General features: G+C 44.2%; 1 protein-coding gene across 3 annotated transcripts in view; it reads right to left on the bottom strand.

Moving 5' to 3' along the window:
* The window catches only part of LOC135535056 (NLR family CARD domain-containing protein 3-like), a 35,788-nt gene extending 26,448 nt beyond the window's left edge, over positions 1-9,340 (bottom strand). The window contains exon 1 of one of the 3 annotated variants that reach the window (XM_064961790.1): positions 8,119-9,340. In XM_064961790.1, coding sequence (XP_064817862.1) covers positions 8,119-8,180 — 62 coding nt within the window. In that variant the 5' untranslated portion in view covers positions 8,181-9,340. Of the gene's footprint in view, positions 1-4,604; positions 4,745-8,118 lie in introns of those variants that run through there. The other 2 variants (XM_064961789.1, XM_064961791.1) reach the window with 2 other exon arrangements.
* Positions 9,341-11,563: the final 2,223 nt, after the last annotated feature.

Genomic DNA, 11,563 nt, shown 5'->3' with positions numbered 1-11,563 from the left:
CTGTTTGTTCAGGTAGTTATAGACAGTACAGCAACACAAGGCCATGTCTCACACTTATTTTTATTCATTAAAGTAGGATATTTATTGTCTTTCAATCTGTTATTTTCTAAATGTATCTGAGAATGTAGACAGAAGGGCTAAAACGGACATGATTGATCTGAGGGGGAAATCATTGATCCATTCAGAAATGTTTTTTGCAACAAGTAAGATATTTTGTATAATGTAAAGTAGACGAGGTTATAATGTATAGTAGTGGGTTGTTAGTGATATGTAGATGTTATATTATGTAAAGTAGACTAGGTTATAATGTATAGTAGTGGGTTGTTAGTGATATGCAGATCAAGGTCTATACCTCAGCTATAGCCTAGATATCATAGATGACCAGCCTAAACATGTTCAGATCAGTTCACAGAGACCATCAGGTTTGTCAGCATGATAAGTGATCATAACTCAAACCTACTCTGACTATTTAATTCTCTCTTCGCCAAGGAGCTCACAGTGTGGCAGACTTTGTGATAGAATTCAGGACATTGGCTGTGGAGAGTGGTTGGAATGAGGAATCACTACAAGCGTTTTTTTACCAGGGGTTGTCGGAGCAACTCAAGGACGAGCTGATCTCCTATCCAGAGCCTAGTGACCTAGATAGTTTGGTCACCTTAGCTATTCGGGTAGATAATAGAGTCTGAGAGAGAAGGAGGGAGAAGCAGTGGGGTCCATCTAATCAATCTGAGACTCGGTTACCATTCGGGTCAGGAAGTGGACCAGAACGGGTTGATCATTTTCCCTTACACGGGATTAGTGGAGGAGTCCTGCCGCCAGATCCTGAACCTATGCAAGTGGGGCGGCACGGGTTAACTAAGGACGAGCGCCAACGTAGACGTGAGACCAACAGCTGCCTCTACTGTGGTAGCTCGGGACATTACATCTCCGTTTGTCCTCAGCGCCCGTTACACTGCTCGGCTCGTTAAGTTTGGGAGGTTTGTTAGCGAGCCAGTTTCAACCTCTCAAGAGCCCTGTCAGACCTCGTTTTCCTGCTACCCTCATAAATAAGAATCAGAGTTTAGCGATTAACGCTTTCATCGATTCAGGTGCCGATGACAGCTTCATTGATGCCGACTTAGTGGAACAGCTGGGGCTTTCCAAGGAGCAATTACCGGAAGCCATTGAAGCAACCACTCTGAACGGCAGTAGTCTGGCACGGATCACTATGAGGACTGAACCGGTTAAGATGTTGTTGTCGGGGAATCATTCAGAGGTTATTTTTTTTTCATTTTGCCTTCCCCCCCCCCCCATGTTCCTCTGGTTCTTGGATACCCCTGGCTAAGAGAACACAATCCATCGTTCGATTGGGTGACTGGTAAGGTAACTAGTTGGAGCATTGATTGCCATGCGAACTGCCTCAGGACTGCCTGTTCTCATGCTGTCCCCAGTCGGGTCAGTGAGTCTGCTCCTCCTGATTTGTCCCTGGTTCCTGAAACATATCACGAGTTGGGTGAGGTGTTCAGTAAGCAGAAAGCTCAGTCACTTCCTCCCCACCGACCTTATGATTGTACAATTAAGCTGTTCCCTGGAGCTGCCTTTCCCAAGGGACGGTTATACAGTATTTCTCGACCTGAGCGGGAAGCCCTGGAGACCTACATAAAGGAGTCTCTTACTGCAGGTCTCATTCGTCCCTTGTCATCACCCCTGGGAGCTGGATTTTTTTTGTGAGTAAGAAGGATGGCTCTCTTCGACCGTGTATTGATTATCGGGGGTTGAATGATATTACGGTCAAGAACAAGTACCCCTTGCCCTTGATGAGCTCCGCTTTCGATTCTTTACAGGGTGCTACTGTGTTTACGAAGCTTGATCTACGCAATGCGTATCATTAGGTTCGGATCAAAGAGGGGGACGAGTGGTTGACTGGATTCAATATACCTATGGGACATTTCGAGTACCAGGTGATGCCGTTTGGACTTTCCAACGCCCCAGCAGTGTTCCAAGGTTTGGTGAATGACGTGCTGAGGGATATGATCGGTCTGTTTGTGTTCGTTTACCTGGATGACATCCTGATTTTCTCCAAGGAGCTTTCCAGCCACATCCAGCATGTTAAGCAGGTCCTACAGCGGTTATTGGAGAACCGTCTGTTTGTGAAGGCAGAGAAGTGTGATTTTCACGCCCACACTACATCCTTCCTCGGGTACATCATCTCCAGGGGTGAGATCAAGATGGACCAAGAGAAGGTTCAGGCGGTTCGGGATTGGGCCCGGCCCGGTACGAGATCGCAGCTTCAGAGATTCCTGGGATTTGCGAACTTCTATCGGAGGTTTATCCGTGATTACAGCCGGGTGGACGCCCCTTTAACCGCTCTGACGTCTTGCACCAGAATTTTCTGTTGGACTCCTGAGGCAGACCGAGCATTTCTGAATTTGAAGAGCCGATTCACCAACGCGCCGATTCTCTCTCAACCTGACACTTCCCGTCAGTTTGTTGTTGAGGTGGACGCGTCTGATGTGGGGGTGGGCGCCATCCTGTCCCAGCGTAGCTCCACTGATGGTAAACTCCATCCCTGCGCCTTCTACTCTTGTCGTCTTTCACCAGCTGAGAGAAACTACGATGTGGGTAACCGGGAGCTTCTCGCTGTGAAGCTTGCCTTGGAGGAGTGGCGTCACTGGTTGGAGGGAGCGGAGCAACCGTTTGTGGTCTGGACTGACCACAAGAATCTGGCTTACGTGTAATCAGCTAAACGTCTCAACTACCGTCAGGCCAGGTGGGCTTTGTTTTTTGGACGCTTCAATTTTTCCCTGACGTTCCGACCTGGGTCGAAGAACGGCAAAGCGGACGCCTTGTCCCGGATGTTCTCCAAGACGGATGAGAGTGGGGCCAAGACTGAGACGATTCTTCCCTAGAACCTTGTCATGGGAGCTGTTACATTGAGGATTGAGGAGGATGTGATGGCGGCCCTTCGGACGCAGCCCGGCCCCGTTAACGGTCCACCCGGTCGGTTGTTCATGCCTGAGTCGGTCCGTTCTGCTGTTCTTCAGTGGTCCCACGCCAGCAAGATAGCTTGTCACCCTGGCGTTGCTCGGACTATGGCGCTACTGCGCAGACGATTTTGGTGGCCTGCCATGGGAGAAGATACCCGGAGGTTTGTTGCCGCATGTCCTGTTTGTGCTCAGAACAAAAGTACCAATCGGCCCAGCTCTGGGCTTCTTCACCCCCTACCTATTCCTCGGCAACCTTGGTCGCATCTGGCCCTGGATTTTGTCACGGGATTCCCCCCTTCTGTTGGGAACACGATCATTCTGACCATTGTGGACAGATTCAGCAAGTTTGCTCATTTTGTCCCTCTCTCCAAGCTGCCATCTGCCACGGAGATGTCCGAGATCCTGGTTAGGGAGGTTTTCAGGGTCCACGGATTCCCCAGTGACATTGTTTCTGACCGTGGTCTTCAGTTTACCTCTGCTGTCTGGAGATCCTTCTGTTTGGCCATTGGAGCTACAGTCAGTCTCACTTCTGGATTTCACCCACAATCTAATGGTCAGGCGGAGAGAGCCAACCAGAAGATGGAGTCCACGCTGCGTTGTCTTGTCTCCTCTGATCCCACCTCTTGGTCATCTCAATTACCCTGGGTCGAGTATGCCCATAATACCCTTCCTTCATCTGCCACTGGGATGTCCCCCTTCCAATGCCTGTACGAATACCAACCTCCCTTGTTTCCTTCTCAGGAGAGGGATCTTTCGGTTCCTTCTGTCCAGGCCCACATTCGTCGTTGCCACCGGACCTGGCATCGGGCCAGGAAGGTTCTCCTTAGAGTTTCTGACCGGTATCAGATCCAGTATTCCTGCTCCCGCTTATACCATCGGAGATAAGGTTTGGTTGGCTACACGGGATCTTCCTCTACGGACTGAGTCGAGGAAACTGTCACCAAGGTTCATTGGTCCGTTTGTGGTGGAGAGAATCATTAACCCTGTTGTGGTCCGACTCAAATTGCCGGCAACGCTTCGAGTACACCCCACCTTTCATGTCTCATGCCTCAAGCCGGTTCTCCTCAGTCCTCTGTTGCCCCTCCTCCTCCTCCTCGGATGATCGGAGGTGGTCCTGCCTACACGGTGCGCCGCATAATGGATTCCAGACGGCGGGGTCGAGTTTTCCAATATGTCGTGGATTGGGAAGGATATGGTCCAGAGGAGAGGAGTTGGATTCCTCGGCGTCAGATCCTTGATGACGACCTGCTTCGTGACTTCTACCGCCTCCATCCTGGCGCTCCAGGTAGTCCGCCCGGTGGCGTTCGTTGGAGGGGGGGTACTGTCACGAATCCCGCTTCCTGAGTCTGTGTTTGCCTGTGTTTCTGTCCTGGAGTGTGTTTCCGGTGTCCTGGAACGCACCCTGTCTGGTTGCCGGGCGAATTAGCTTGTTGGGAGATCGATGTTCACCCTCACCTGTATCCAACAGTGATCTGCACACCTGTCCTGATCATCACCTCTCCCCTTCAAAAGCTCTGACCTGACATCCATTCCCTCCTGGATCGTTAGCCATGAACAGTATGTTGTGCCATAGTATCAGCCTCAAGTTGGATAGAATTTGTTTTGTTGTTTTTTACGTATTGCTTGCCTTAAACTTACCTCCGTTTGTTCTGTCTTCAGTTAATCACCCGGATCATTTACCCCATTCCCGCCTGGTCGTCGGAGGATTCCGCTACCCCATTGGATCCACCTATTTACTCCCATCAACTCACCACCGCTGCACGCTACGCCACCTGGATATATCTACACATTCACATTCACTTGTAAATAAATACTCACCTTCTTCCTACTCTCCTTGTCCTGGTCTGCTTCTGGGTTCGATTTTGAAAGAACGTGACAGCAACTAGAAGGCTGAACCCAGAAGACAACTCTAAATCAACACTTACTGATATTATCCTAAAATCCTTTCACTCGTATTATTGTGTCTCTTTGTTCAACGAATGTTGGCCAGCCTGTGCTGTTAATATAGTTGAAAACAGCGGGCAGGGAGGTCAACACCCTACGTATTGCACCAATAGGGTTAACCCACATGGTGGGAATTGTTACCTGGCTCACACAAAAACATGTCTCAGACACCAATGTAGCAAACAGCGGGGCAGGGAAGTGAACCCAGGTTGCATGTGTTAAAGGTGAACAACCTGCGCATCGCACCATTGGCATCAATTGGGTTACTTAGTTGGAATTGTGACATGGCTCAAATAGTGAGGATCACTACACTAGTGGAACTATGATACAATTACATTATCATATGAAATGTAGAGGATCACCACACTATAGAGGAACTATGATACAATTACATTATCATATGAAATGTAGAGGATCACTACACTATAGAGGACCTATGATACAATTACATTATCATATGAAATGTAGAGGATCACTACACTATAGTGGAACTATGATACAATACATTATCATATGAATAGTAGAGGATCACTACACTATAGTGGAACTATGATACAATACATTATCATATGAAATGTAGAGGGTCTCTACACTTTAGACGAACTATGATACAATTACATTATCATATGAAATGTAGAGGATCACTACACTATAGTGGAACTATGATACAATTACATTATCATAGGAAATGTATAGGAAATATGATACAATTACATTATCACATGAAATGTTAAATGTAGAACTATAATATATGAATGTTGATATATTGAATTTGACTTGACCACATCCAGTCAGCTCCATGTGGTATGATTAAACTGACACCAACCTGTCTCAGTAGAAGTACTGTTAGGAGTGTTTTACTGTCATTCACTATACTAACATTACACTAGACATTTAATTTATCTACTGTTAGGAGTGTTATACTTCACTATACTAACATTACACCAGACATTTAATTTATCTACTGTTAGGAGTGTTATACTTCACTATACTAACATTACACCATACATTTAATGTCTCTACTGTTAGTAGTGTTTTACTTCCATTCACTATACGAACATTACACCAGACATTTAATGTCTCTACACACTTTACAATAATCCCTGGCAATAATCCCTTGTAGCCTGAATTCACAACTAGAACATGTCAAGTCATTGAGATATTTCCTGTTCTGTTCTGTATATTCTGATGGATGAGGCCTGAGCTGGAATGTGAAGCTAACTGAAGCTGGCTAACTTTAGAAAACCAGTATATCTGGCTAGTATCATAGTTTACCCCTCAGGCTACAATCAGGTTTCAGCATCAGGCAGGTATCAACATGCCGAGTCGTAGGCTACAACCTGGGTTGTGTTCATTAGTTTACTCCACAGCCAACAGTTTTAAAATGTTGCTGTCACGCCCTGACCACAGAGAGCCCTTGGTTCTCTATGGTGTTGTAGATCAAGGCATGACTAGGGGGGTGTTCTAGTTTTCCTATTTCTATGTTGGTGTGCTTGGTATGGTTCCCAATTAGAGGCAGCTGATTATCGTTGTCTCTAATTGAGGATCATGCTTCAGTTCCTCATTGTTGTTTTGTGTCTGTGTGTGTTGCACCTCGTCGTCACGTTTTGTTGCTTGGTTATTGTTTTGTTAAGTAGTTTCACTTTAAATAAATATGTGGAACTCAACACACGCTGTGCCTTGGTCCGTCCATTACAACGACCGTGACAGTTGCATAAAACACAAACAGTTCACTATAAACGCTGTACAATGTGACCTAAACAGTTCACTGTCAACGCTGTACAATGTGACCGAAACAGTTCACTGTCAACGCTGTACAATGTGACCGAAACAGTTCACTGCAAACGCTGTACAATGTGACCTAAACAGTTCACTGTCAACGCTGTACAATGTGACCGAAACAGTTCACTGCAAACGCTGTACAATGTGACCGAAACAGTTCACTGCAAACGCTGTACAATGTGACCTAAACAGTTCACTGCAAACGCTGTACAATGTGACCTAAACAGTTCACTGTAAACGCTGTACAATGTGACCGAAATAGTTCACTGTCAACGCTGTACAATGTGACCGAAACAGTTCACTGCAAACGCTGTACAATGTGACCTAAACAGTTCACTGCAAACGCTGTACAATGTGACCTAAACAGTTCACTGTAAACGCTGTACAATGTGACCGAAACAGTTCACTGTCAACGCTGTACAATGTGACCGAAACAGTTCACTGCAAACGCTGTACAATGTGACCTAAACAGTTCACTGCAAACGCTGTACAATGTGACCTAAACAGTTCACTGTAAACACTGTACAATGTGACCGAAATAGTTCACTGTCAACGCTGTACAATGTGACCTAAACGGGTTCTGTTGCCAAGCGTTTTGCTACGGTGGGAACTAATGAACACAAACAACATGTTTTGAGGAAGTGTAAGTAGTTGTTAGTCCCTCCACAATATTTATTTGTCTCTTTCACACAACAAACCTTCCTGATTGAAAAACATTAACAGCATTAACAGAACATGTTTGATTGTTGATTGTTGTGTTTTAAGCCTGTTTTGAGAAGACAAGTCTATAGACCTATGATACAGTAGGAGATCACCCTGGTCTATAGGCCTATGATACAGTAGGAGATCACCCTGGTCTATAGACCTATGATACAGTAGGAGATCACCCTGGTCTATAGACCTATGATACAGTAGGAGATCACCCTGGTCTATAGACCTATGATACAGTAGGAGATCACCCTGGTCTATAGACCTATGATACAGTAGGAGATAACCCTGGTCTATAGACCTATGATACAGTACACTCTTAGAATAAATAATAAATCCACCAAAAATATAATCAATTATTTGAACACACATAACAATATCATCAACTATATGAAAACACATAACAATATCATCAACTATATGAATACACATAACAATATCATCAACTATATGAATACAAATAACAATATCATCAACTATATGAATACACATAACAATATCATCAACTATATGAATACACAAAACAATATCGTCAACTATATGAACACACATAACAATATCATCAACTATATGAATATACACAACAATATCATAACTATATGAACACACACAACAATATCATCAACTATATGAATACACATAACAATATCATCAACTATATGAACACACATAACAATATCATCAACTATATGAATACACAGAACAATCGTCGTCTTACCTTTTATCTCTCAATAGAAACAGAGTCTGGATGATCATCGGGTCGTCAAAAGTTAGTTTCATTTGCTCTGCTCATTTACATATCAGGTTCTGCCTGTTCTCTCCCCCTCTCTCTTTATAGCTCTTACAATGTGACTTGGAATACATTCTACAACTGTCTGGAACTCTATTCTTCTGTCTCTCTCCATCACTTTCTCTGTGTCGTCTGTTGCTGTCTCTGTGTCTTGTCTGGTGTCTCTCTCCATCACATCCTATTCCTCTGTTGCTGTCTCTGTGTCTTGTCTGGTGTCTCTCTCCATCATATCCTATTCTGTTGCTGTCTCTCTGTCTTGTCTGGTGTCTCTCTCCATCATATCCTATTCTGTTGTTGTCTCTGTGTCTTGTCTGGTGTCTCTCTCCATCATATCCTATTCTGTTGTTGTCTCTGTGTCTTGTCTGGTGTCTCTCTCCGTCATATCCTATTCCTCTGTTGCTGTCTCTGTGTATTGTCTGTGTCTCTCTCCATCATATCCTATTCCTTTGTTGCTGTCTCCGTGTCTTGTCTGGTGTCTCTCTCCATCATGTCCTATTCCTCTGTTGCTGTCTCTGTGTATTGTCTGGTGTCTCTCTCCATCATATCCTATACTGTTGCTGTGTCTGTGTCTCTCTCCATCACCAGAAAATGTTGAGGGTTAGGCATACTATAATACAACATTCACAACATGACAACACAACTACATAACACCATTAAATACAGTTGAGGGTTACTACAATACAACATGACAACACAACTACATGACACCATTAAATACAGTTGAGGGTTACTACAATACAACATGACAACACAACTACATAACACCATTAAATACAGTTGAGGGTTACTACAATACAACATAACAACACAACTACATAACACCATTAAATACAGTTGAGGGTTACTACAATACAACATGACAACACAACTACATGACACCATTAACTACAGTTGAGGGTTACTACAATACAACATGACAACACAACTACATAACACTATTAAATACAGTTGAGGGTTCCTACAATACAACATGACAACACAACTACATAACACCATTAAATACAGTTGAGGGTTACTACAATACAACATTCACCACATGACAACACAACTACATAACACCATTAAATACAGTTGGAATGTAGTTAGAACTCAAACTGTTTCCATCAAACAGAAAAACAACAATAAATCTGGATCAACACAACAGTAGTTCAGGTGGCTGTTTGTGTAGATGCTGTTTGTCTCTGTAGGACAGTAGTTCAGGTGGCTGTTTGTGTAGATGCTGTTTGTCTTTGTAGGACAGTAGTTCAGGTGGCTGTTTGTCTTTGTAGGACAGTAGTTCAGGTGGCTGTTTGTGTAGATGCTGTTTGTCTCTGTAGGACAGTAGTTTAGGTGGCTATTTGTGTAGATGCTGTTTGTCTTTGTAGGACAGTAGTTCAGGTGGCTGTTTGTGTAGATGCTGTTTGTCTTTGTAGGACAGTCGTTCAGGTGGCTGTTTGTCTTTGTAGGACAGTAGTTCAGGGGCTGTTTGTCTTTGTAGGATAGTAGTTCAGGTGGCTGTTTGTGTAGATGCTGTTTGTCTCTGTAGGACAGTAGTTCAGGTGGCTATTTGTGTAGATGCTGTTTGTCTTTGTAGGACAGTAGTTCAGGTGGCTGTTTGTGTAGATGCTGTTTGTCTTTGTAGGACAGTAGTTCAGGTGGCTGGTGGCTGTTTGTCTTTGTAGGACAGTAGTTCAGGTGGCTGTTTGTTTGTGTAGTTCAGGTGGCTGTTTGTGTAGATGTTTGTCTTTGTAGGACAGTAGTTCAGGTGGCTACTTGTCTTTGTAGGACAGTAGTTCAGGTGGCTGTTTGTCTTTGTAGGACAGTAGTTCAGGTGGCTGTTTGTATAGATGCTGTTTGTCTCTGTAGGACAGTAGTTCAGGTGGCTGTTTGTCTTTGTAGGACAGTAGTTCAGGTGGCTGTTTGTGTAGATGCCTTTTGTATTTGTAGGACAGTATTTCAGGTGGCTGTTTGTGTAGATGCTGTTTGTCTTTGTAGGACAGTAGTTCAGGTGGCTGTTTGTCTTTGTAGGACAGTAGTTCAGGTGGCTGTTTGTATAGATGCTGTTTGTCTCTGTAGGACAGTAGTTCAGGTGGCTGTTTGTCTTTGTAGGACAGTAGTTCAGGTGGTCTGTTTGTGTAGATGCCTTTTGTCTTTGTAGGGCAGTAGTTCAGGTGGCTGTTTGTCTTTGTAGGACAGTAGTTCAGGTGGCTGATTGTGTAGATGCTGTTTGTCTTTGTAGGACAGTAGTTCAGGTGGCTGTTTGTGTAGATGCTGTTTGTCTTTGTAGGACAGTAGTTCAGGTGGCTGTTTGTCTTTGTAGGACAGTAGTTCAGGTGGCTGTTTGTGTAGATGCTGTTTGTCTTTGTAGGACAGTAGTTCAGGTGGCTACTTGTCTTTGTAGGACAGTAGTTCAGGTGGCTGTTTGTCTTTGTAGGACAGTAGTTCAGGTGGCTGTTTGTATAGATGCTGTTTGTCTCTATAGGACAGTAGTTCAGGTGGCTGTTTGTCTTTGTAGGACAGTAGTTCAGGTGGCTGTTTGTGTAGATGCCTTTTGTATTTGTAGGACAGTATTTCAGGTGGCTGTTTGTGTAGATGCTCTTTGTCTTTGTAGGACAGTAGTTTAGGTGGCTGTTTGTCTTTGTAGGACAGTAGTTCAGGTGGCTGTTTGTGTAGATGCCTTTTGTATTTGTAGGACAGTATTTCAGGTGGCTGTTTGTGTAGATGCTCTTGGTCTTTGTAGGACAGTAGTTCAGGTGGCTGTTTGTGTAGATGCTGTTTGTCTTTGTAGGACAGTAGTTCAGGTGGCTGTTTGTCTTTGTAGGACAGTAGTTCAGGGGCTGTTTGTCTTTGTAGGATAGTAGTTCAGGTGGCTGTTTGTGTAGATGCTGTTTGTCTCTGTAGGACAGTAGTTCAGGTGGCTATTTGTGTAGATGCTGTTTGTCTTTGTAGGACAGTAGTTCAGGTGGCTGTTTGTGTAGATGCTGTTTGTCTTTGTAGGACAGTAGTTCAGGTGGCTGTTTGTCTTTGTAGGACAGTAGTTCAGGTGGCTGTTTGTGTAGATGCTGTTTGTCTTTGTAGGACAGTAGTTCAGGTGGCTACTTGTCTTTGTAGGACAGTAGTTCAGGTGGCTGTTTGTCTTTGTAGGACAGTAGTTCAGGTGGCTGTTTGTATAGATGCTGTTTGTCTCTGTAGGACAGTAGTTCAGGTGGCTGTTTGTCTTTGTAGGACAGTAGTTCAGGTGGCTGTTTGTGTAGATGCCTTTTGTATTTGTAGGACAGTATTTCAGGTGGCTGTTTGTGTAGATGCTGTTTGTCTTTGTAGGACAGTAGTTCAGGTTGCTGTTTGTCTTTGTAGGACAGTAGTTCAGGTGGCTGTTTGTATAGATGCTGTTTGT

Source organism: Oncorhynchus masou, unplaced genomic scaffold, assembly GCF_036934945.1.
Source record: "Oncorhynchus masou masou isolate Uvic2021 unplaced genomic scaffold, UVic_Omas_1.1 unplaced_scaffold_439, whole genome shotgun sequence".
NCBI lineage: Eukaryota > Metazoa > Chordata > Actinopteri > Salmoniformes > Salmonidae > Oncorhynchus > Oncorhynchus masou.
Note: the sequence above shows the minus strand (reverse complement) of the source record. Positions and strands in the feature narration are given on the sequence as shown.